A 27102-nucleotide genomic window follows, 5' to 3' on the forward strand; every position below is an offset into this window, starting at 1 on the left:
GGGTATTCTAGGTTGAGGGATCGCTCCCGGTTGCCAGGTACCTCCATCGCCTCTTCCCGCACCCGCCCTCGGTTTTCACTTAATCTGGTTCATTGGCTTTCAACCACGAGGCAGGACCGAAAGGTCAAGATTGTGGCCTGGAGCTCTCCCACGGAGCAAGGGCACCTCAATGCTTCAGGACCACCCAGGGCCTCCCGCCCTCGGTGTGTGGTCAGTTCCTGACTCCCAGCCCCTCCCGTTCTCCCTCCACTCCTGCTCCCCAACTCCCCTTCTCCTCCCCTTCCCACGCTGCTCCTCCCACCTCCCCCCCGCTCCACCAGCGGGTCCAGCCGCAGCGCTTTCTCGCTCCTCCCCCAGCCCCGCCCCCTCCAACTCCTCCTCCGGGAGCTCCGCCTCCCGCGTTTCCATTGGCTCAGCTCCTCCCTCCGCCAGGCAGCCGAGCTTTCCCGCCCCGTCTGCAGCCTCCAGTGCCACCGCCACTCCGTCTCCGCCGCGTACCCCTCGGAGCCCCAACATGCCCAACATCGTGCTCTTCAGCGGTAGCTCGCACCAGGACCTGTCCCAGCGCGTGGCCGACCGGCTGGGCCTGGAGCTAGGCAAGGTGATCACCAAGAAGTTCAGCAACCAGGAGACCAGGTGGGGGCCGCGCTGTGCGGGGGAGGGCGCGGGGCGCGCGGCTAGGCTGTGGCGGGCGCTCCCCCTTCCGGGGCGGGCCGGCCACGACGAGGCCTCCGCGCCACAGCCGCTGCGCCCTGGGAAGCCAAGGAGGGCGGCCCCAGCCCGGAAGGGCGACCTGGGGGCGGTCACAGCGCCTCGGGGCGCGGTGGGCGCAACCGGCACGAACCGCCTCGGTGCAGGGCACGCGGGGAGGGCCGCCTTGGTTGTGCCTGCAGCGGTTTCGCGTCCCTGAGGGACTTACCCCAAACCCGGCGTGCTCGGGAAGGTTCCGCCCCCGGCGTGGGCTGCGCAATGCGATTCACCTGGGTCCCCTTAAAACGCCTCTTCCCCGCCCTGCCCCGGGGTCTGAGCCCACGGGCTGGGGAGCAGCATGGATAAACCTCCCAGGTGACTCTCCTGAGCAGCCAGGGTGCAAACTTCTGGGTTAACCAGAAGGTGGTTGTGCTAAGGGTTTAAAGAGCGTGGGAACTCCGAGGCGCACGTGCTGGGTTCCCCAATGCTTCCTCTAATTTTTTCTGCGTCAAAGATGATAGACTTTAAGCTCCTTCGTAGTTCTGGGACTCTGCTGTGTCCAGCAACCAGGCCACGGCTGGAATATAAGTGCCACCCATGTCTCAGGTCCAGGAGAAGTGGTCGCTCTGCTCAGTGAGGGCAGGCCAGTGGCAGAACCAGGGGTTCCATTTTCCACTTGCCAGAGTCCTCAAAGTTCTTTGAATAATTTCAAGTTGGTCTCATTTCCCCCCCTCAAATGTCTAGCACTGTACGTGGTTACTGATCATTTCCATATCTTTGTCCAAGATCCACTTAAACATTTTCAGCAAGTGAGGCTGAAACAATTGGTGCCAGCTGCCAAAAAATAAATAAAAATAAAGAACATTCATCCATTTTTCCCACCATTTCAAAAACTAACTTGAAATGGATCATAGACCTAAATGTAAAACCTATCTAGAACTAAAATTTTCTAGATGAAAACATGGGAGAAAGTCTTGATGACTTTGAGTTAGGTGAAAATTTCTTAGATACTGAGGTGTTATTTTAATGCATATGGGGAAGATGGTGTTTGTTGTTGTCAGCTTTTTGGGGATGGGACTCCCTTCTAGGTGGGAAATTACAATTACATGGCCCTGATGATAGTGTAAGTGAAGAAACATTTGTGACTGAGTACCAGGTGGTATTAATGCTGGGAGCCCTTCGGATAAAGAATTCCTCTTTGCAGAGTTGAATACAGAAGTCCAGGAGGATGTCGGGCTCTAGAGAAAGATAGTATAGCTAGGTATGAATGTTGGAATATTTTGCCAGTCCCATTTAAGTTTCAGTAGCTTTAATTACACGGCAAGTCTTATTTTGGGGGAAATGCAGTAAGTAAAGGAAAAATTTCTGGATGAAGTAGATTTTAGAAACAAATGTGTTGCCCTTCCATGTTATCTCAGCCCACTCCATTGCTAAAGAACGTGGTTAATCTACATCAGAAGTCCATTGTGAAGTCAGCGTTGGATTTCTGCTAAAAATACTATGTGTACTGTTGGATGAAACTCACTCATTGAAGTATTAAAGGAGGCCTAATTTTATTGGTTTTGAGTATTTTACAACTACCACTTGATAATTAGAAATCATGAGGTCTCAAAAACCATTCTACGTGAAGTCTCGGAATTGCTTCTACAGTTATATTTTATGTTTACAGTTATATTTTATAGACTCTAAGAGGTTAACTTCTCGATTTTTCTCTTTCCCATGAGCTGTGTAGGTCCAGAGGTTGATTTTTACCAACAGTCCTCTCTGTACCAGGTACTATGTTAGTGATCCAGTTTTTACTGTATGCTCCTAGAGACCAGACACAGAAGAACAAAAGGAAGACAGGACTGATTCAATTCATCTAAGGGGCCCCTTTCCGAATCTCTTACTGAACCAGGACCAGAAATCTGGTTTGGCGTCTCCTGGTCATTGCTCCTCCCATTCATTCCCCGTTTTCAAACACTATGTAATCGGACACAGAGCCTCCTGATTTTAACTTCTCATCTCTAAATCATTTGAGATATGAGTGAGATGTCCGCCTCAGCTTTACTATAGACCACTGAAATGCCATCATGATGTCCTAGGACAGCACCGATGATGATGCCTGAACATCTGTTGTAACAGTTTATCCTGGTCAGTTAACCTGCCCAGAGTCATTAGCTGTGTTGTAAGACCCAAAATTCTGGTTGTCTCTCATTGTGTAACAAATCACCCCAGAATTTCATGGTTGGTAACAATAATTGTTGAACTGTCAAATCTGCAATTTGGGCAGGGTTCAGCAAGGAAGGCTTGTTTGTGCCTCATGTGGTGGCATCTGGGATAATTAACGGGCTGGAGGATACACTTCTAAGATGGCTTCCTTACGTGGCTGGTAAGTTGGTACTAGCGTTTGCCTGGTAGCTTAGTTAGGAACCTCAGTGCCTCTCCACAGGGCTGCTTAAGCTTCCCCTCACAGCATGGAAGCTGGGTGCCAAGCACAAGTATTCCAAAAGACAGGAAGTGGGATCTACCAGTTTATTAAGGCCGGGGCCCCGAAGTTGGTGCTGCATCCCTTTTGTCATATTCTATTGTCAAGCACAGAGTCCTCCCTGATCCCAAGGGGAATCTTCTTGATGGGAAAAGTGTTAAAGACAAGGCGGCCACCTTTTGATTACCACATCCATTCATTGTTGACTCAAACTCATCAGCCTTCTTATTTCAGGATCAGTGCGGATCCTTTATCTGAACAGCAAAGGGATGCTGCCTTCTGGCCACAAGTTTTAAAAGTCCTACAATAAAGATCAGTCGTGATCATGTTTATGAGTAGAAGCAGGAATAGCTTTGGGGAAAAAGTTGCCATGTTAATAGTATTTTCTGTCCTGCTCTGGACTGTTAGTCATAGGCGGATTGAGGTTCCTAAGGAAAAATAGGCCAAAGAGGCTGAAATGTTGGGGGAGTAGCAGTCATCACAGCAGGAATTGGCAAACTTTTTCTGTGAAGGGCCAGACAGTGAATATTTTAGGCTTTGTGGGCCCCTGTCTCCGTAGCTGCTGCACTGTGCCATTCTGTAGCCTGGCAGCCCATCATGGGTCACTGTGCCCCATTCTGGAGGCTCTGGGAGAGAATCTCATCCTTGCCTTTCCCACCTTTTAGAGGCTGCCCACATTCCTTGGCTCTTGCCCCTTCTTCCATCTTCAAAGCCAGCAACATAGCATCTCCTGACCCTGTTTCACTCCTCACATCTCTTTGACCTCTTTTGTCTCCCTCTTCCATTTTTAAGGACCCTTGTGATTACATTGGTCCACTAGAACAATCCAGAATAATCTTATTTTAAGGTCAGTTGATTAGTAACCTTAATTCCACCTGCCACCTTGCTTCCTCTTTGCCATGTAAACTAAAATATTCAAGGTTTGAGGGATTAGGATATAGACATCTTTGGGAGGCCATTATTCTGCCAATCACATCATCCTCAGCTCATGGCTTAGATTGTCAACCCCTGAGCTATGTAATAAATGATTTCCATATTGACTTCATCCCACAGTTGATGTGATGTGCACAAAGGAATTATATTTAGTTCCTTCGTATTCAAGATAGGAAGGGAGCACATAGAATTCTGTCCCTCTCATCCTGAGGTTGGCATCATACTGTTTTCTTTTTGTACCCCCACTTCTTCTGCCTCATCCCCACTCCCGTTCAAGCTGTTGTTTCTCAGTCTAGTTGTGTAGGACACAGCTCCCTGGCCCATGCTGATATTATGAGCCTTGCCCCCCCACCAGCCGCTGAGGCAGTCGGTCGCCAGTCATCGGTCAGCCACTCCCAGCACTGGCTGCCGGCCACTCACGCTTGCCACCGGCCACTCATGGCGACACAGCAGCCTGCCGCAGCCCACGTCAGCCCAGCTCCAGGGAGAGCTGTTGTTCACAATCTTAGCTGTAGAGGGTGCAGCTCACTGGCCCATGTGGGAATCGAACCAGCAACCTCGGCGGGCGTTAGGAGCAGTGCTCCAACCACCTGAGCCACCGGCCAGCCCATCAGCATAATGTTTTCATCCATGCAAGAATATAACCCACTATTGCCAAAACTCATTTTCAGATCATGTTATCTTGAATTACTTCATTTTTCTCTTCTAGTTATCCTACTTGAACTTAATAGAAGCTTCTGTAGATTCAGATAGGCTGCTATATGGTATCCCAAATGTCACTTGTGTTTAAATTTTCTTATGAAATAGTTGGCTCTTTTAATAAAACCATACCATTCGGTATAATTGGCTTCTAATAGCAGGAAAGGGGATAGGGTAATTATGTGCGTCACTTGTAATTTTAAAGATTCAGTGGCTTTCTTTTTTGGATATGCCTTTCATTTGCAGTTACTTCTGTAAGGTGACAGACGAATTCCCAAAAATCACCACATTATGCAAAATCATGCAGCAAAAAGCCACAGGGCTTATGGGAAAGATGGGGTTAGGGACACAACAGTTAAAAATTTCCTCATTGGCATATTGAAAAAAGATGGGAATGTAATAAAAATGGGAAAACACGTACTACATGTTTAAAACAGACATATATACAATAATTGAAAAAGACCTGCAACTTGCTTGTTGAAGTGGGTCTCAGAAGGGTTGCAGCTTTTGCATTCTCGTGAGGAGGTCCAATGAGGGCGATCTGAAAGGGTGCAGAAAGTTGTGACACCAGATGTGGATGGGTGAGACTGTTGTCCTTGTGACGTGTGTGTGTGTGTGTGTGTGTGTGTTTGGAGTATTTCTTAGTGGCTCCATTTACCTGGGTGCAGTGTGGTCTGCATTCTCATCTCAGGATGAGGGATCGTGGTAAAACAAGTGCAAAATTCATGTTATTCTCAAACTGTTTCTAGTATATCAATCATTGGGACAAATTGGCCTTTTCAAAACAAACATTGTGGTAGAGCTGACGGTGTCCTTGGTTCTCAGGCAGTACTCGGTGAAGGACTGGCCTGAACACGTGGCACTGGTTTGCTTTCCTTGCCATGGAAGGTCCCTGCCAGCGATGGGCAGGCTCACTCTTGGGTTGAACACTCAGAATTATATACCCAAAATACAGAAATTTTCCAACATGTAGTTTTTGAAGCCTTTCAAAGCTCCTATTGACTCTTTCTCAAGAAGCTACTGGAGGACACCATTCAGCAAAGCAAGGAAGTACAGCAAGAAAGGGTACAGAAAGTGGGAAATGGAGTGATGGACAGGGGTGGAGGGGCTTCCCGGGCGGCAGCTGGGCGGAGCAGAAAGAACACAGGGTCAGACAGCTCTGGGGAGATGCGGGCAGGATGATAAAGTCTCCGAGTCGGTATTTGAGGCCTCCAACATCCTTCAGCTTGTTAGCCAAGTGTTTAGGTTGGAATGTATATTCTGTACTCAGAAAACTTAGCAGATCAAAAGATAGGATAATTTCCTCTAGGGAAAACAACCCGCCCCCCCCCAAAAAAAAAAGAAACCCCAAAAAGCAAAACTTATGTTTAGATGAGAAATAACTATAAACTGCTTTAAGTTCCCTATATGGGCTCAGCTCTGAACAGCATTTACACAGTGGAAATGTAACACTCTTATTTGGTTAGGATATTGGTCTGTATTGGGATGATGGCCAGACGAGGTAGGGAGGGAGGCTGCACATGATTCAGGTGATGGGATGGAGAGGAAATAGAGTTAAATCCTCATCTTCATAGTGACGCATCAACACGTGATGCCTGAAAATGAGAAATCAAGATGAAGCAATCCAGACACATCAGCTAAAGACTTGAAGATAAACATTGAAAAACCATATCAGGAGTTGAAACTGGTTGCCTCTAGGCTGTTTGTTATAAGCCTTATGGAATGATTTGAATCTTTTAAGCAATGTGTATATGTAACTTGAATAAAAATTAAAAGTAAATATAATATTTAACGGAAAAGAGTTCACATTAGCAAGGCTGAGACAAATTTCTAAAGAGCATATAAGATCTTGTACATGAAAAAGGCCTGCTGGCAAGGTGGCCCTCAGCTGGTGTCTAGGAAATTAACTTTTGCGAGGATTCCCTCCATTCCATGATAGAAATATCTCACTGCTAAACCCAGTGGACACCGTGCTTAATGCTGAATGCCTGGGAGTCTGGAGTTTTGGTTATGTGCCAGGCAAAGGGTGCCTGCGGGCCCAGCCCGCCAATAAAACCCTCCAGGCACTAAGTCTCTAACGAGCTTTCTTGGTAGACAACAAGCACTTCGCTTGTGTTGTCACAGCTCTTGCCAGGGGAATTAAGCTCAACCTGTGTGACCCTACTGAGGACAACTCGTGGAAGCTTATACCTGGTTTCCCTTGGATTTCACTCTGCGCACTTTTTCCCTTTGCCCACTTTGCCCTGTATCCTCTCACTGTAATCAGAGCCGTGAGTACAACCGTAGATATATGCTGAGTCTTGGCGAATCATCAAACCTGGGGGTGGTCCTGGGGCCCCGCACAACACAAATATGCTTTCATGTTAATGGGTGGCATTTTTCTTTTCCTAGTGTTGAGATTGGTGAAAGCGTGCGAGGGGAAGATGTCTATATCATCCAGAGTGGCTGTGGCGAGATCAACGACAACCTGATGGAGCTGCTCATCATGATCAATGCCTGCAAGATCGCGTCGTCGTCCCGGGTGACTGCCGTGATCCCGTGTTTCCCGTATGCCCGACAAGACAAAAAGGACAAGGTACGAGAGCTGTGTCCTGTTGAAGGAACCTGCTCTGGGTTGTCGTCGCCATTTTTCTTCCTCACATTACCTCAGAATATCTGGAAAATGTTTGCCTTCTATTTTAATGATCAAGTAAATATGCTCTCTCACCTTGGCTTTTTCAAAGGTTTGTCTTTGAACCAGCCATTGTGTTAATATTTATAGGTACAGAAACAGATAAAGCATAGTTTTGTAGGTAGGAAAATACCATTATAGTCTTTGTGGGGTGAAATTGTTGTGTAGCTTTGGTGGTAGCTAAAACTAAATAGCTACCCCCCGTGCACCCGGTGAGCACAAACCCTGGGGGAGTTGGGAGCAGATCACTAGACTATCAGTGACAGTCTCCGGGCTGTGATGTACCATAGTTTTGCAAAATGTGACCATGAGGAGAAACTGGGTGAAGGACACACCGGATCTCTGCATAGTTTCTTACAACTGCATGTGAATACACAATTACCCAAAATAAAAGGTTTGATTTTAAGAATATGCCATTATTTCTTATTAACTTTTCGAGAAGAATGAAGCTAATGTCATTGAGTTATTCTTTTAGCAACATTAGCACTCTAGGAGACTCTTGAGTTTCTACAAGAAATTGAAGAAGAAACGGTCTTTGCTTTCGAGAAAAATCAGAGAGGTTGGAGTTTGACGGGAACTTGAAAGGGGATTGTATTAGTTTTCTAGGGCTGCCATAACGAATTACCACAAACTCAGTGACTTGAAACAACAACAATGTATTCTGTGTCAGTTCTGGAGGCCAAACGTCAGAAATCCGAGTGTTTGGCAGGGCTGCGCTTCCTCTGAAGACTAGCGGAAAGTCTTCGTTGCCTCTTCTGGTTCCTGGTGGCTCCTGGCATTCCTTGACTTCTGGTAGCATCACGCCCATCTCTGCCTCTGTCTTCACATGACCTTCTTCCCTGTGTCTCTGTCGTTTCCTGTTTTATGAAAGGACAGTCATTGGATTTATGGTCCACCCTAATCCAAAGTGATCTCACCTTGATCTTTACGTTAGTTATATCTGCAGAGACCCTATTTCCAAATGAGATTACATTCTGAGGTTCTGGGTGGACGTGAGTTTTGAGGGATACTATTCAACTCACCACAGGGATCAACTTTGAAACTGTTATCTACTCTATATCTTATGCATAGATGTTAGGTCAAGTTCCGCATGAATCTTTCCAGTTTATAAGACACACTGCTGTTCTGTGTTGTGGTGACAAATTGTGAGAAACGTTTTCCCCAGTACACCTCCATTTATCTCCGTAATTCATTTTCTGAAACAATGCAAATTTCTAAACAGCACCCAAGATTCCCTCACGTAGGAAAAAAATCCCTTTATAAGTTTGAATTCATATACCGTGGTGGTGTCATTTCCAGACCCTGTGGCTGAACACAGCTTAGTCAGTTAATTTCTCACTGAAAACCTTGATCTCCAGAACTCCATTCTGCACGTGACATATAATTTGCCACATATAGGTTAGAAGGGGTCAGCAAAGTTTTCTGTAAAGGGCTCTAAGTTCTCTGTGGTAACTACTGAACTCAGGTTGTATCTCAAGGACAGAGACAGACAGTATGTAAATGATTGGCATGGCTGTATTCCAATAAAATTTTTATTTATGGACATTGAAATGTGAATTTCATATAATTGTCACATGCCATGAAATGTTCTTTTGATTTTTTTTTTCAGCTATTTAGTCATATAAAAACCATTATTAGCTCACAAGCAGTGCAAAAATGAGTGGCTGGCCAGATTTGGCCCACAGGCCATAGTTTGCCGTCCCCTGGATTAGAGCATTGATTGGCCGTGTGTGTGTCTGTTGTGACTTAGCTTTAGCTAAGAGTAGCCAAACCTTAGGTTACAGATGCTGCTGTGAAGCCCGCTTATTATTCATGGAGCGTCTTTTATTCTAAACTTGGTTTCAAAGTTTTGTGTGTATTTTTAGCTCTTAAATTTCAAATCGTTTTGTCCCATCAGTGTAGTGTCTTGTCCTCACTGTTCCCTTCATCTGTGTGTTTGCACAGGATGCTTTAGCCCTTTGTCCTTGTCCATATCATACAGATAACTAATATTCTGCTATTATGTCTCTTCAGGTAACAAGAGGTTTAGTAAATTGTATATCCTGTAATTTGTAATCAGGTTCTCCTTTCACTTCAAGTAGCTTTTGCATTTGGGGCTAAGATATTTGATAATGGTATCGTAAATAAATGATTCCTTTTATCATTACAGGGCCCTTCCCCACTGATTTGTAACCTAACTTGTTCTTTAACAGATACAAATATTGAGATTCCCACATTCATTGTTTGCAAGTAACCGATTCGCAGTGGTTTCCAAGGTTGCATTTGCAAACTTTGTTTCTTAAGTGCGTTCATAATATAGTCTTTGTTGTACAGAGAAGCAAGCACTGGCTGGTCTCCTGCTTTCCAGAGGATGTGATGCGTTCCTGGCCTCTGACCCTTGATTGCCAACAGTGCCCCCTACCACTGTGCTGACAAAAAAGAGCCCCATGTAGTTCTTAAAACCCTTGTGGCTTTAGCTGTTCTGTGCAACTGTGCCATCTGACTGGCGCTTCAGCCATTTTCCCATTGTGGGATGTGTAGAAGGGTTTGCCTTCGGGGGCCATTTTGAGCACTTGTTTCTTTCCTCCCTTTCACCTTTTCTTCGTCATTGTGCTATAAGTGCGTTTCTTGGAAACAACATGGTAGCTGCTTTTAAACTCAATCAGATGATTCCCCAACTTTCCAAATTTAGCTGCTGATGGAAGAAATCAGACGTTGATTGTCAACAGCACAGAAGCAAGGATATGATAACAGTTGAGAGACTGCACGAATAGCAGCTGCGGGAATCCTGAGTTGACAGATTGTGTGGCTTATTGTTAGAGAAACTAGTAGAGAAGAAGCAGTCATGAGCGCTGGGTTAGTTGCCTGTTGCTGCCATAATAAATTGCCACAAACTGGGTGGCTTAAAACAATGGAAGTATATTCTGTCACACTTCTGAGGCCAGGAGTTGAAAATCAAGGTGTGGGAAGGCCACACTCATCCGGAGGCTCTGGGGCAGGATCCTTCCTGGCCTGCCCCAGCTCCTGGTAGATGGGGCGTTCCTTGTGGCTGCATCACTCCGCCCTCTGCTTCCATCTCCGCGTGGCCTTCTCCTCTTGTCTCTGTCAAATCTTCCTCTTTAAAGATACGTGTGATAGCATCTACTGTGATAGCATCTACGGCCCTTCAGGATTATCTCCCTGTCTCAGAATCCTTCACTTAATCACATCTGCAAAGACCCTCTTTCCAAGTAAGTTAACAGGTAAACAGCTTCTAAGGATTAGGACCTGATATCTTTGGGGCCACCATTCAGCCCACTCCAGGGGGCCCTGAAGGAAATCATTAATGTATTAATAAGTGGATATTTTAAGGACAGTTCAAGGTTTGAGATAGGGTCATTATTACATATCATTTATCATCTAAGCCAAGACATTTGAGAGTTTGAAGGGGCTCTATGAATAATTATAGCAGGAAAGAAGTATTCACCCTAGCTATCCCAGGCGAGTCTGACACATGGGCACCCTTTTATAGGCCTCGAGCTTTGGGACTGACGTTGGAGGTGGCCAAGATGAATAGATTGTTCTGGCACTATTATTTCTGAAATGTCTGTATAGTCACTGTGACTTGTATTATAAAGAGAGAGGCGGTTTCATTCTTTCACCAAACTGGTCAAAAAGGAAATTCTTACTTTTGTCTATTGTTTGAGGGATGCTTTTGTATTTTTTAAATTGCTGCTCATAGCTCTTGATCATTTTTCTAACTATCCATTTCTTTCCTTATATCAACTGGATTGGCTTTGTATTGGGAAACTATATTGAAGTGAGGGTATCAAGGGTTTAGTGCTGGCTTGAGCAAAATGGCCTGAGCCTGTGAGCAGACTTCATTTACCCGTGAGGGTGAACGATGAGACCCAGAGTGATGGGGGAAGCACTTCTCCCCGCTTTTAGCTTGCTTAGATAGACTAAAGGCCATGTAGTGTTTAATGCGATGGGAAGTCATGGGCCACACTTGCTTTCTAGGCTCAGACAGAAAATTCTCCTCCTTGGCCAGAGGAGGAGCCCTGGGCAGCCACCCACCCCCCAGACTTGCTCTTATCTTTTCCCTCCCATAGAGCTGTATTGCCTGTGACGTCTAAGACCCAGAAGTTCCTGGTAATTGATAGCTGCAAAGAAGCCCAGAAAAAGCTAGGGCCTTTTAATCGTATTCAAAGCTTATTTCATTATTTTTAATCTCACTGCATCTTTTTAAGCAAGCTCTGCACATCTGTACAACTTTGTTTTTGGTTTTTGGTTTTATTTATATGTGCAAGAAACCAGGGACAAGTTCTGACAGTAAAGGAATGGTTTCATGAATTTGACATATCAGCACAATGTAACAACCATCATGGAAAATGATGACAATATAGTATTAATTGGAAAAGGCATGGCACAGTGTGGTCTGAACTCTGGGGTTCCAATTTTGGAATCAGGTGGACTCAGGTTTGAATTTTAGTGCCATTATTTACTCAATATGTCCTTTGTAAAAGTAACTTAAACTCTTTGTGTCTTTAGTTTCCTCACCTGTAAATTAAGGATAATATTTGCTATTATTTATAAACTTCTTAGCAGACTTTTTCCAAAAAGAGCCAGGTGTCAAATTTTTTAGGCTTTGTGGACCACCAGCTGGAGAGAAATGGCTCAGTGCCACCATTTTGGCATGAAAGTAGCCATATATCACATGCAAAGGAAGGGGTGTCACTGTGTTCCAGTAAAACTCTATTTATGGGCATTGAAATATAAATGTCATATACTTTTCAAATGTCACAGTATATTCTTGTTTTGATTGTTTCTTAAACCACTTAAAAACATAAAAGCTATTCTTATCTCACAGATTGTACAAAAACAGACCACGGGCTGGGCTGGGCCCGTAGGCCTGGGTTTGCTGACTCCTGCTCTAGTGGACACTCAATAATTGCTAGTGTCCTTTCCCAGTAAAAAACAGCATGATGTGGCCAAGGCTGGAAGTAATTACTTCTGAGGTGATAGAAGACTTTTTTCAAAATAATTTTCCAGGTTATATTCTCTTTTCAATGATAAAATTGTTTCTTTTTATTTCTTAACTGGAAACACTGAGGAAAGTTGTTCTGACATGAATGTCTACAATCTTGTACATTTTTTAACAGTTGTCTAATTGTATGCTTTTAGCAGTGTGGCATCTAATACATTGGATAAGATCTGAAGTAGCAGGAGAATCTTTGTTATGATTGGGCTGGTTCAGAAAACACTTGACCTTTATCCGTTTTTCGTTAGGGGAATTGAACGTTTTATTTTTGACTACTGTACCTTGACTCTACCTTTGTTGAAATGCCATACGAGTTTTTCTCTTTTGGGAATGTAAAATCAGTTAACTTATAAACCATTTTTCCTGCAAGATTAATTTGGGTGTTGAGCCAAATTATGAAACACAGTGTAAAAACCAAATTTGTAAACAAGGTCTTAAAAGGGAAATCAGAAAGTATGAATTTGGAAGTTACCCCTGTAATTTGCATCTCAGAAATAAGAAATGCTCAATGCCACTGAGGGAGATGAGCAGAGAAATAGGAAGAGCCCCAAATTGACTAGGACTGTGAGTCAGATTCTATTACAAAGAAGTTTCAGTGATCGATGTTTTTTTTTTAATTATCCTGGAGTTTTGTCAAACCTAATAATTCTCACAATCAGTGAGGCTAATGATAAAGCCTTGGAAACTTGGTATTTACAGAGATTTCTATTGTGAAATATTTATCAAAGAACTATCGTATTCAAGGTACAGAGCTATGTGTAGTAGATGATATGAAAATCTCCAAAACCAAATCTTTGTCCTTGAGGACTACATACTCTAGCTGTGAACTCTGACATCCGTACATATATCTGCTCACGTCAGTCTTTTAGCAGGCAGTCCCAAATGGTGGGGGCCACATGCTTAGCCAGTGCTGTGTCCTTTTGGAAGGGACAGATTATTTCTCTCTGGAGTTCTCAGAATGCCTTAAGTTTGGAGATTTGAACCAGATCTGGAGCTCCAAACACATTGGCTCAGCAGAGATGGGGTGGAATGGAGGTGAGACAGGCATGCAGGTGTAGGCAACACTTAAGGTGCCCTTCAGAAAATGGAGAGCAGGCCCAGGACAGACTGTAAGGAGGACCCTTGTAGCAGAGGCACGTGTGTGGGAGGACCAGCTCTCCGTAGCTAGAGCCAGACTGGCCGAGGGTTTTTGATCCCAAAGGCAACATGGAAGAGAACATGGGAGTAAACAATGAAAAACTGAATGATATTATGTAGTTAGTTGAGACGGTTGAAAATTTTTAAAAATGAGAAAAATACTTCCCCATAATCTCACTATCTACAAACATCTGTTAAATGTTTGGGCAGATTTTTGGTCAAAATGGCAGAATGGGCAAACACTGTGCTCACCTCCTCCCACGACCACATCAGAATTTCAACCAAACTATAGAACAGCCATCATCGAGAATTGCCTAAAGTGTGGCTGAACCAAAGCCCTACCACTAAGGCCATACAGAAGAAGCCACCTTGAGACTGGTAAGAGGGACAGAAACATGGAACGGGCTGGTCCCACACCCATAGGTGACCATTAAAAATCTGTGGAGGTCCTCCCCAGAGGAGTGAGGGGCCCCAGCCCCTCCCAACCCAGGGTTCCAGTGGGAAGAGAAGTCCCCACAACTTCTGGCTATGAAAACCAGTGGAGTTTGTGGCTGAATGAAACAGAGGGTGGCTGGAGTCCCAAGTGCTCCTTTTAAAAGGACCATGCGTGGACTTACTCACTGACAGACTCACTTGCTCTGAGCCCTAGCCCTGGGGCAACAGATTGAAAGGCACAGGGACATACGGGGAGGAACTGAGTTGTCTGGTTTCAGGGCAAAGGCTTGAGGGGCAACTTTCTCCCAGACAGAAGTACTGGCAGAATCCACTGTAACCTTGGTTGAGCCCTCCCCTCACCAAGCCTGCATGCACGGGCAGGCACCATATCTGTGTCTCCATCAACCTGGCTAACATTTTTTGCCTGCCCTGGTGATTCCCTGGTACTCTGCCCAACCCAACTTGTGGGCCCACCCAATCCACTTCCAGTGGCTTTTCCATACACACTACCTGTCTTGGCTCATGCTGGGAACTTTCCTAAAATCTCTCAAAGGTTCACAAAACCCAAATAAACAACTTCAGCATGTCCCGTAACTCTGGCTGAGCAGCCCTATCCCAGCATTAGCAGCATCCAACCTCAGTTCATGGCTTGGTCTCTTGAGGCGCCTCCAAGCCCAGTGTGGATGGCAGCCATCTTCGGATTGCTTTGTGGCTCATGTCAGGTGACCCTAAGCAGGGCATAGGCTGCAGCTGAACTTGACCTACAGTGGGCATGCCCGGTGGCCAGCTTCAGACCCAGCTGACACATCACCCAGCCACCTCCAAGGACAACACACCCAAAGGGCAGAATGGGCAGGCACCAGAGCCCTGCTAAAGTGAATCCTGCTTTGTAGGGTCAGCCCCTGCACAACAGCTCCTCCACTGTAGTCACAGCCAATTTTCACAACCAGTGAGCCCAAGGATCAATCCCTCCAACAGACATGCAAACAGCAACCAGGGCTGAACTATAACCGGAGTGCACACACAGCCCACACAAGGGACACACCGGGAACACCTGGCTCAGGTGACTAGGGAGACCATGCCACTGGGCCCCACAGGGCACCTACTCCATAGCCCACTCTACATAAGACCAGGAGACATAGCAGCCCTACCTAATACGTAGAAAAAAACACAGGCAGCCAAAATGGGGAGACAAAGAAACATGTCCCAAATGAAACATCAAAACAAAGTTCCAGAAAAAAAACTGAACAAAATGGAGGCAATCTACCATGTTTCCCTGAAAATGAGACCTAGCCGGACCATCAGCTCTAATGCATCTTTTGGAGCAAAAATTAATATAAGACCCAGACTTATTTTAATATAAGACCGGGTATAATATAATACCAGGTCTTATATTAATTTTTGCTCCAAAAGACGCATTAGAGCTGATGGTCCGGCTAGGTCTCATTTTCAGGGAAACATGGTACCAGACATAGAGTTCAAAACACTGGTTATAAGGATGCTCAGTGATCTCTGGGAGAACTTCAACAAAGACATAGGAAACATAAAAATGGAGATAGAAAACATAAAAACCAGTCAAAAATACAGAATACAATAACTGAAATGAATAATACATTAGAGGGAATCAACCATAGATTAGATGAAGCAGAGGATCGAATCAGTAATTTGGAAGATGAGGTAGCAGCAAACACCAAAACAGAACAGCAAAAAGAAAAAAATCCAAGAAAATGAGGACAGTTTTAGGGGCCTCTGGGAAACATCAGATCTAACAACATTCACATCATAAGGGTACCAGAAAGAGAGACAGCAAGGAATTGAAAACCTATTTGATGAAATAATGACTGAAAACTTCCCTAACCTGGCAAAGGAAATAGACATACAAGCCCCAGAAGTGCACAGAGTCCCAAACAAGATGAACCCAAAGTGTCCCACAACAAGATATATCATAATTAAAATGCCAAAGTTTAAAGACAATGAGAGAACCTTAAAAGCAGCAAGTGAAAGGTAGCTAGTTACCCACAAGGGAGTTCCCATAAGACTCTCAGCTGATTACTCAGCAGAGGCTTTGCAGGCCAGAAAGGATTAGCAGGAAATATTCAAAGTGACAAAAGCCAAAGACCTACAACAAAGATTACTCTACCCAGCAAAGCTATCATTTAGAATCAAAGGACAAAGAGCTTCCTAGACAAGAAAAAGCTAAAGGAGGTCATCAATACCAGACCAGTATTACAAGGAATCTTAAAGGGGCTTCTTTAAGATGAAAAAATAATAATATCAATATGAATAATAAAATGGCAATAACTACATCATCTATCAATGATCACTTTCAATGTAAATACAATAAATGCGCCAATCAAAACATAGGGTAGCTGAATGGATAAAACAAGACCCTTACATATGCTGCTGCGTACATAAGACTCACTTCAGATTGAAAGACACAGAGACTGAAAGTAAAGAGATGGGAAAAAGATATTTCATGAAAATGGAAATAAACAAAAATACTGTGGTACTAGCAATACTTATGCCAGACAGAATAGACGTAAAACAAAGGGTATAACAAGACAAAGAAGGACCCAGTAATCCCACTTCTGGGTATTTATTTAAAAAACCCCAAAACTTTGCTTCGAGGGAATGTGTACATTTATATGTTCATTGCAACATGGTTTACAAGATGTGGAGGCATCCTGGGTGTCCCTGAATGAATTGAGTGGATAAAGAGGAGGTGGCACATACCTGGGGTGCCATTTTTGGGGGGAGGTACCAAAAAAATGCATACAAGTGGACACTTTGGTCAACATTGCTCAAGCAGTAGTTCGCCATCATCAGAAGTGTCTGTCTGGACGCTGATGGTAACCACTTTGAGCACCTCTTGTAATTGCAGAAGTCACACGTGACTTGTATTCATCTTTTGTTATCGGTATATATTGAGTATTACAATTTTATTAGTTTTTTCCTTTCTTAAAATGTATATACAGGGCGGCCAGATGGCTCAGTTGGTTAGAGCTCGAGCTCTGAATAACAAGGTTGCCGGTTTGATTCCCACGTGGGCCAGTGAGCTGCGCCCTCCACGACTATATTGAAGGACAACTACTTGGAGCTGATGGACCCTGGAGAAACACATTGTCTCCCAAAGTTCCCCAATAAAATTAAAAAAACAACAAAAAAACCCACAACTTCTAAAAAAAAAAAAAAAGTATATACATTTTTTTGGCACCCTCTGTATATAGTTTGTTTCTTTGAGATTTATTCTCTGTATCTAGTGTCAAGCATGTTGCCTTGCAATAGTATATGTAAGTACATTTTTGGTGAATAAAATGTAATGAATACTTGTTATAACGTTAATTTTATTAATTGTTAATTAAATTATTAAAGTAAATAATTTAAAATTATTAATGTTAATTTTCTTAACATGTTATAAATCAGCTGTGATTTATCCTTCTCATGTAAATTTTAGTGGGAGGAATCTAAATGTACCCATTTCCTCCCTTATAAAAATCCATGTCTTTATTTTTTAGAGTCGTGCTCCGATTTCTGCGAAACTTGTGGCCAATATGCTCTCAGTTGCTGGGGCAGACCACATCATCACCATGGACCTTCATGCTTCTCAGATCCAGGTTCTGGCATTTTCTTTCTTGCCCTTGGTTATGAGTGCAGGTTTAATGCAAGTGGTTAAATCCTAACTGTTAAGTAGTTTTCGAAGGGGTTAATGTTACTTGTGTTTGAGTTTGGTATATGGTGATTCTCTTGGCTTTTCATCTTTATTAAATGTGGGCATATAATTTAATGTTGATGTCTCCTATCTTCACCACCTTGCCTCCAGTCTGTTTTGGAGGCGTGCAAATGGCTTCTTGGTAATAAACTCCATAATTCCATCTCAACTTCTGGAAAATAATTAGAATGGCAGAGCCGTAATGTATTTTTTTTTTACCTCTTCATCACTTAGTTCCTTCATCTATAAAACAGGCCGAATTATCCTGTTTGTGCCTACTCTGTAATTTAATGAATGTGAAGTATTTGGCTTATAATAAGGTGCTTAAGAAACAACAAAGCTCATCCCCACTGCCCTGGAAAGCCATTCTCTCTATTCTTTAGGATATAGGCGGTCATAACGTAATAGAACATGTCCCCACAGATAGCAGATGGGACTGAAATATACTCCTGGAACATAGCTGTCTTTTGACTTAATTCTCTTAACATGAAGACAAGGGAGTTTATTGAGAAGGCTTTTTTGGAATAAACAATTCCAATTGTATTTAATGAGAGATTATCTTTTAAAAAGCCCTGCAGTGTGACACTGACTTGCCCCCTTAGGGATTCTTTGACATCCCGGTGGATAATTTGTACGCAGAGCCTGCAGTCCTGCAGTGGATCCGGGAGAACATCCCTGAGTGGAGGAACTGTATCATCGTTTCCCCCGACGCGGGGGGCGCCAAAAGGTAGGGCCTGGGCCACCCGAGGCAGATTTCTGCGTTTGCTGAGTGCCTTTTCCTTGTCCTGAGTATTCAATAAGGAAGTGTGTTTTAAACTGCTCTTCTGCAAATGAGCAAGCAAGTATTATAGCCACAGGCTTCACCTCCAGAAGAGAGGGCTGTCATCTTTGTCAACATTCCATCAGTCATAAAAGAAAAAAATACGTACACAAGTGCACATGTTTTCAGCAAAGAATATGTTTTACTTGAGTTTTTTAAGTTCTTTTTTCTGATTATAAAAGCAATCGCCTAATTGGAAAATAAGGCTTTTAATTAACAACACGATTGAATAAGCTGGTCCTTCCTACTATAAACACTTGGAAATGGTAGCCCAAATAGAATCTTACAAAGGAAATGTGTGTCTGTGGGGCACCAGGAAAGAAAGGGAGTTATCTGGGGCCAAGAAATAAAGAAAGGCTGAAAGCCATGCTTGGGTGCCCGATGGGGGGTCAGGTGTCAGATCCAGGAGGAGGCTGGTGGCTGGGGTGTCAGCGCCCACATAGGGGCCTCCAGAGAGAAGGGAGATGAAACGGCAACCTCTCCCCTGCAGCCCAGGAGGAAGGCCAGGCTTTCCCAGGGCCTTTGAATGGTGGGAGGAAATAGGCACCTATGAGAAGTCAGACGGAAGGCCTGTTCCTCATAGGTGTAAGAATCCCTTTGCTGAGAAAATTTACATTAAAATCGGTCCCCCCCAACTCCTCCACCCCCCCCACCCTCGCTGCAAAGCCACTGCAGAGAGCAAATTCCACAGGCCCAGCTGCTTAGTAAGTAGTCGCAGCTGACACCTCATATCTGCTGATCCAAGTTAGAAAACGGCACAGCCCACCTGGAGCCAGTGTCTTCAGGTCACCGGGCCGCAGCCAGCCAGCACTGTAGGGTGACAGAACAGTTACTAGCTATAACGTTAGGAGGTTGGACAGAAACTGATATGGCACTAATAGCATCCGAGTACAGGCACCCCGGATGGCATACGAAAACAGTACTGAGCAGCAAATCTGGAGGGCTTTGCAGAGACGCACGGAATTAAAGAGGAGTCAATACAGAGCTCAGAATCAAGGCTGACGATGATGGAATGCTGATTTGATGCAGACTGCTGTACTGCAGGCTGAGACTGGGCGGCTCAGTGACCTCGTAGGGCTGTACAGCTGCTCTCTGGGAAGGAAAAAAAACGGAATGGAGTTCTAATGCCCAGCTCGGGGCCTCTATCAGGAAGGGAGAGATAAAAGATACCTCCACCAGCCCTGTGAGAAAGCAAGGAAGCCCATAAATGTGCCATGAGAGACCAGTGACCATCAAGCTTTGGACCATCTTTTAAAATGTGCCTGTACTTCATTTGGCTGCCTCATGCACTTGTGGCCTGACTAGGGACCTAGAATTGAACTTAAAAGCTTCAGAGTAGCGCAAAAAGCGAAGGTCCTGATTCTTAGAAGCACCCTTTGTGCACTAAGCTGCCGTCACTACTGCTTAGATTCCCAGCACAGAAGAGGAAAAACGGGACAAGTGGAGATGGGGCCCTGATAGCAGCAGGAAGTGGCTGTTGAAGGAGGTCACAAATATATAAAATATACAAGGAGATACAATATGTAAAAGACAGAAGCAGAAAGTTGACTTGCAAAGAGCCCAGCCAGGCAGCGACAGGGTGGGGAGCATTACGATGTCATAGCCCAACACAGTGTGTGAGGCTCACAAACCTGCCCCCAGCCAGGCCCTCCAGGTGGAAGCACAGTGTGAGTGGTGTCTGCTTAAGTCGGGGGGGGGGGGGGAATGTGAGCAACACTTGGGAGTACTTCCTGCTGGAAATGCTTGCCATTTACTGGGAAACTTAAGTCACAGTGGAATCTATATTGAATATGGCGAATCCATTGGCCTGATCAAAGCTGACCAAATGGGCCAAATGGTACATGAGCATCAGATGTCATTTGTTATTAATAACAGCTTTATTGAGAGAGAATTCACATGCCTGCACTTCGCCTATTTAAAGTACACACTTTAGTGGTTTTCAGTATATTCAGAGTTGTGCATCCATCACCACTGTCTATTTCCAGAACCTTTTCATCACCCCAAAAGGAAACCTGTGCTCAACTGCAGTCACTCCCATTCCTTCTCCCCTCAGTCCCTGGCAGCCACTCGTCTACTTTCTGTCTATGGATTTTCCCATTGTGGCCATTTCATACAAATGGAATCATACAATATGTGGCTTTTGTGTCTGCCGCACTTGTTTTTTTAACCAGAAAAAATTAACTTTGGCAGCTAATAAGCCAAAAGAATAATAGATCTCACAAACTCTTGTAGCCTTTTCTTTTCCTATCCCAACCCTGTTTTGTAATATACGAGTGTAATCTAAAAGCAGACGTTCTTAGCAAACATTCCAACTTTACAGGATAGTGTCCCGTGTTTCCTTCTTCAGAGACCTCTGTTCTTCCCAATGTCAGAATTACGTTCTTCAGACATCTAGCTCCCTGTTTATTTCACAGAAGCAGTAATATGCCATGTATACTCCTTCACTGTGTTTTTATTCAAACTTGATTTGCTCCCTGTCTTTTTACAGCTGGGTTATATTTCATTGTATGTGTATGTCATGATTCCTTTAACCACTTTCCTGTTCCTCACTTGTAGATACTGTTGTTTGTATAGTCATGCGCTGCTTAACAATGGGGGTACGTTCTGAGAAATGCGTCGTTAGGCGATTCCATCACTGTGCAGACATCATAGAGGCGCTTACACACGCCTAGACGGTCTAGCCTACTGCACACCTGGGCCGTGTGGGGTAGCCCATTGCTCCTGGGCTGCAGGCCTGCACAGCATGTGCTGTACTGAATGCTGTAGGCAACTGTGACACCGTGGTAAGTGTTTGTGTGTCTAAACATATGTAAACATAGAAAAGGTACAGTAAAAATACAGTAAAAAAGATACAGAATCGCACACCTGAGTAGGGCACTCACCATGAATGGAGCTTGCAGGACTGGAAGCTGCTCTGGGTGAGTGAGTGAGTGAGTGAGTGTGAGGGCCTAGGCCATTCATTACTGTACACTATTGTAGACTATGGACACTGTACACTTAGGTTAGATTTATTTTTAAAATTCTTCAACAATAAATTACCTTAGCTTACTGTAAGTTTTTTACTTTATGAACTTTTTAAATGTTTTTAACTTATCGATTCTTGTAATAACACTTAGCTTAAAACAAACACATTATACAGGTGAACAAGAATATTTTCTTTAAAAAAAAGAATATTTTCCTTGTGTCTTTATTCTATAAGCTTTTTTCTATTCTTAAATGTATTTGTTTATTTGTTTTATTGTTGAATCTTTTTGGTAAAGAGTAAGACACAAGTCCATTCATTAGCCTAGGCCTCCACAGGCTCAGGGTCAGCAATATCACTGTCTCCTACCCCCACCTCTTGTCCCACGGAAGGTCCTCAGGGGCAGTGACACTCAAGGGGCTGTCATCTCCTGGGACAACTGCATTCTTCTGGGAAAGCCTCCTGAAGGCTCTGCCTGAGGCTCTTCTTGAGGAGTTGTCACTCTTCAGAAATGCGTCCATGGTGGTTTGCTTGGTTTGTTTTTTTCATCATAGGTTTGCTTGTAAGCAGATAATGCACCATGAACATTCCTCTCTATTTATGAAAACTTTTCAGTGTTGGGGTCCATATTTGCAAACTTTAAGGAGCTTGTTGAGGTCTGCAAAAGCTTCTGCTAAACGCTCACGGAATTTTCTTGAGGGATCTTATGGGACCACTGTTGTATATGCGGTCTGAAACATCATTATGTATATTGGCTGAAACACCGTTATGACTACCTCTTAAACACGGTCCTGCAGCACGACACTGGCTTTCACGTTTTGTATACGCGTGCAAGTAAGATGCGTTCCTAGAAGCATCGAGTCCAAGGACACGAGGCATTTTGGTTTCTATAGACACTGGCAAAATTTGGTCTTTGAAAGAAGATAGACCAGTTGACATTCCCATCAAGTGTGGATGCCAGTGACTTTCTACACAGGCTGTTTTACTTTACAAATCAGAGAAGTGATCTGTGGTACCTCTTCCTGTCCTTCAGGTTTCTGTGGATAAGATTGAGCACCCTTTCCGGCATGTTTATTGTCCCTAAGGGTCTGTTCTTACCTTTTGCCTGTTCTGTTGGCTGGAGGCCTTTTTCTTTGGATTGTTTGGCATTCTGCACAGGCGAGAGGTCACACCTTTGTTTCTCATGGTGGGGGGGGGCAAATATTTCCCCAAGTTTTCGTTTCTTCCCCTTCTGCATTTTAGTTCTCTGCAGGACTTTTAAAACATTCTTATGTCATCCAATTTATCTCTTCTTCACATTACAGCTTCTGGGTTTATGAAGGATTCACCCTCCCCCAACACTTTTTTTCTAGGATTTTGTTTAATGGTTGCCCTTTTCTTTTTAATGTTCCAGTTTTCTTTGACCTGAAAATTGTTTTGGAATCAAGAGAGAAATAAGAATCCAACTCTTCCTCCCACCTTACACACCCAGCTATCTATCTTGTTCCCAAAATATTTATTAAATAATTCATTTCTCCCCTATTGACACGAAGCACCATCTTTTATGATATACTGAGTTCCCATGTCTGTCAACTGCTGCTTTTTAAAATGTAGAATCAACTATCACAGAAAATGGCTGACACTGAGATGCTGTTTGTTCAGACAGACCCCCTTCAGAGCAGTCCCAGTCCACCACCCCCGCTCCCTGTGCCAGGAAATCCAAGTTTCAGATTTTTTTGCCACCTCCTGTCCCTTTCCTCAAAGTTGACGCTAGACAATGTTGTCATGCTCATGTTGTGGAGTAAGCTGTTCCCCACCTGACAGAACAGCCTCTCGGGTAGCACGTGATATGTGCAGTTGACATTATCACTTCTTTGCATGATGCAAAAAGGCATATTCACCACAGAAAATACATCTATGTCTATCTAGCAAATTAGAACTTAGAAAAAGCTTTGAGGCCTGACTCATTCCTGGTTAAAAAAGAAGAAAAAGTAAAAAGAAAAAAACAGTATTGCCACAAGAGGTCACTCTTGGGTAGTCTTTGAAGCTTGATAGAGTTGACAGCTAAGAAAAAATAAACCTTAGAAGGAAACACACCTGCCACTGTGGAGATACTCAATATTAACTAAAACTGACATGGGAAGTTGGTGAAACTAAGTAATTGAGATTGAACTTTTATTGTTTTTTCATTTCCTGCTTCTGACATTACCAGTGGGTACCTGAAGTGGCTGGAATTCCCCACTCGTGTCCCATGCCAGGCCCCACCTCCTAAAAGCCCTATAGCTCAGCTTCTTTCCCACCCCAGCCTCTGCGTCCCGCTGCTGGCCGGCCTGGGCACAGGCTGGGAGAGTGGGGATTGCCTGGCAGAGATGTGAATGCACATTCTGCTTGGACTTCACAACTCCCAGGCCTTAGACCACAGTGTGGTGCTCTCCAGTGCTAGGTCGTGGGCCAGGGCACTGCCAGGATGAGGTCTTCCTGGTCCTTACAAATAAACAAACCGAAAAAGTCGTATATATGCACATTGTATATAAGGTGTTCAACAGTCTTGGGACTACCTGTCTTGTCTTTTGAGAAACTAACTTTCCTTAGTTGGAGTTTAAATGGCTTTTATGTTTTACGTACATCTTTTAAGGTAATTATGGGGCAAAATTTTTGTCACCATTCAAATTAATTTTTTTTTTTGCTCAGTTAAGTCCTTAAGGTAGGAAACCAGTGGTAAATAGATGTAGAAACAGAAAGGGTGTGAGCTGGAGAACTTGGTTTTTGGTTTGAGGTGGAAGGGTGATTTGTTTTCTAAGGGTTGGAAGAACGTGGACTACCGCATCATAGTAACACTTCCCTTTATTTCAGGGACTTTGGAGATCTGAAATTGGTCTCTAATCTAACAGTCTTTGTCTTTGACTGGAAAGTTTGGTCCATTTCAATTATGATTACTGACATTTTGATTCATGACCACCATCTTTTGTGCTTTAAAGATGTTGTCCAGTATAGTATTTTTCTTCTCCACAAATTAGACATTGTTGTGGTTTTATACAATCAACGTTTATTTAGGTTTGTCCACATGTTGACTGATATCTTTGCTTACCTCCCTCCACCACCACCCCCCAACATCTTAATGTATCTGTTATCATTTTATTTTTGCTTCAGTTACATTCTTGAGACTTTCCTTAAGTGGTTGTATATGGAAGTGATGTCTCGGGTTATATAATGAGGTGGAAAATATCTTTATTTTGCCCACATTCTTGAAAGGCAGCTTTGCTGGATGTACAGTCCTAGCCTGATGGTTATTTTCTCACATCACGCTGAAGATAATACTTCCCTAACTGCTGGCTTCCGGTGTTGGTGTTAAGAGTGTGGCCATCAGTTTGATTGCTGTTCCTTTCTAGGTAACCTGTCTTCATCCTCTGCCTCTTAAAATTTCTTAGGGATTCATTTGTTTCGCTTATTGGATCAGAAGATTGGTGTCGTCCAGTAGTTATGCAGAATTCTCAGTCATTGTCTTTTCAAATATTGCCTCTTTCTTGTTTTCTCTTTCTAGACCGCCAGTTATTCCTGTCACCTTGTCATATTGTTCTTCACATCTTTCAGCTTCTTTTTCATATTTTTGATCACTTGTCTCTTGAGCTGCATTCTGGACAGTGTCTTCATCTGTATCTTCTAATTCATTCAGTTTCACACTCTCTAAACCCATTCAGATGTGTTTAATCTCTTTATTTACTAAGTTGTTAATTTCAAATATAATATTTTCCATTTCTAGAGTTTCTGTTCTTTCTCAAGTCTTGATTTGTCATTCTTTATCTAGTCCTTTCATTCTTGTCTAAGCTTCTGTTTTATTTCTTTAAAACAGAAAACAGTCATTTTTTTGTTCATTCTTGTCTAATTCCAGTGTCGACCATTTTGCTGTTATAGCCCTGTCCCCAGTTGTTTCTGGTGGCCCTCACTTTGGGTGCCTTCCTTCCCTGGATGTTTTGTGACTCTTCTGTGACTCCTTCGTCTTCCTTAGAATTTTATTATAATTCTTCAGACAGGATTGGCGTTCATTATTGCCAGTTGCATTGGAGTGCTGCCCCAAAGTATCACTTTGAATTAAATTCTGCAGTTGCAGGTATCATCATACACAACTTGGGAATTTGGATGAACACCCCTCGGGAGTGCCTACACGTGGTTTGGAACTCGAGAGAGAGAACTGACCCCCTCCATTTAGCATAGAGTTTGAGACAGGCATGCATCCTTCCTGTCCTTACCTGGGCAGCAGCTTTTTTTTCATTCCTCATTATTCTGAAGGCATGATCTTCAGCATCCCTGTGTTACACAGGGTGTCTCCTGTTACGCTTGGGTCTCAGCTGGACCCTAGGCTTTCTCTCTCACCTCCCATATCTCTGCCATCAGACAGAAGCTCGATGTCATTTAGGGCTCCATATAAACTCTCGGGGCAAGAACTTAGCTGCATGTTAACTTCTCAGGATAAGCTATTCTTACATTCTCTGCCTCTGAAGATTCCTGCTGCCCTTCCAGTTCAGTGATGCATTTATAAAGATATTTCCCTTTGTAAGCTAGGATTGTAGTTTCCACTGGGAATCCAGGTAACCAGGGGCCTAGTCCGCTATAATGCCAAAAAACAACTCTAAAATGTCATCTGGAAATGCAGATTTTTCTACATGGAATAAAGGTGGCCTTGCCTTAGGTCTCATTTTCATTTATGTCCCTTGCTTGACGTAACAAATGTCCCTGCTAATTTCAATGTAGAAAAAAACATTAAGGTCTGAAAGAGGTGGCTGTAGTCTTTGATCAAGTTGGAAGCTGGTAAAATACTGGCCAAATAAGTTATACGCAGAGATACTATATGACCCAGCAATTCTAGCAATTCTGCCCCTGGGTATGTACCCAAAAGACTTGAAAGCAGGACCTCAAACAGATGCTTGTATGCTGGTGTTCCTAGCGGCACAAGTCATAAGAGCCAAAAGGTGGAAACAACCCAAGTGTCCATCACTACATGAATGGATAGACAGAATGTGCTGTATCCACGCAATGGAATATATTCAGCCATAAAAAGGAATAAAATACACATGCTATAACAAGGATGAACTTAGTAACCATCATGCTGAGGGAAAGAAGCCAGACACAAAAGACCACATATTGTATGATTCATGTTCAGAATAGGTAAATCCACAGAGATGAAGTAGAGTCCCAGGGCCTAGAGAAGAGGGGAAGGGGGAGTGACTGCCTAGTGGGCACATGGTGTCCTTTTGGAGTGATGGAAGTGTTCTGGAAATTAGAGGTGATGGGTTGTACAGTATGATGTGTGCGCTTGATCCCACTGAATTGTACACTTTAAAATGATTAAAATGACAAATTCTATTGTATGTGTATTTTACCACGAAAAATACTGGTCATTGGACATTCTTAGAAACAGGCAAGGGAAACGTGGGGTACAGAGACTTGTCTGCCTTCTTGATCAGAGCACCCATGGAGTGCATTCCTGGTTGCCATCAGAAGATGACACAATGAATGGGACCAGGACTTTAAAAACATACGGAAGTCGTGTGCTCCATTCACTGCACACTAAATGGGGGTGGGTGACTGTGTGTGTATTGATCC

At 43.6% G+C, this 27102-nt stretch overlaps 1 protein-coding gene across 1 annotated transcript in view; it reads left to right on the top strand.

Annotated features, from left to right (window-relative positions):
* Positions 1-426: 426 nt before the first annotated feature.
* PRPS2 (phosphoribosyl pyrophosphate synthetase 2) overlaps positions 427-27102 on the top strand; it is a 32788-nt gene continuing 6112 nt past the window's right edge. Inside the window, exons 1-4 of the mRNA XM_019746354.3 lie at positions 427-636; positions 7181-7364; positions 17547-17645; positions 18343-18467. Coding sequence (XP_019601913.1) covers positions 515-636; positions 7181-7364; positions 17547-17645; positions 18343-18467 — 530 coding nt within the window. The 5' untranslated portion in view covers positions 427-514. The remainder of the gene's footprint in view (positions 637-7180; positions 7365-17546; positions 17646-18342; positions 18468-27102) is intronic.

This window comes from Rhinolophus sinicus, chromosome 18 (genome assembly GCF_057876585.1).
Source record: "Rhinolophus sinicus isolate RSI-liver-muscle chromosome 18, RSI-T2T, whole genome shotgun sequence".
Classification (NCBI taxonomy): Eukaryota; Metazoa; Chordata; class Mammalia; order Chiroptera; family Rhinolophidae; genus Rhinolophus; species Rhinolophus sinicus.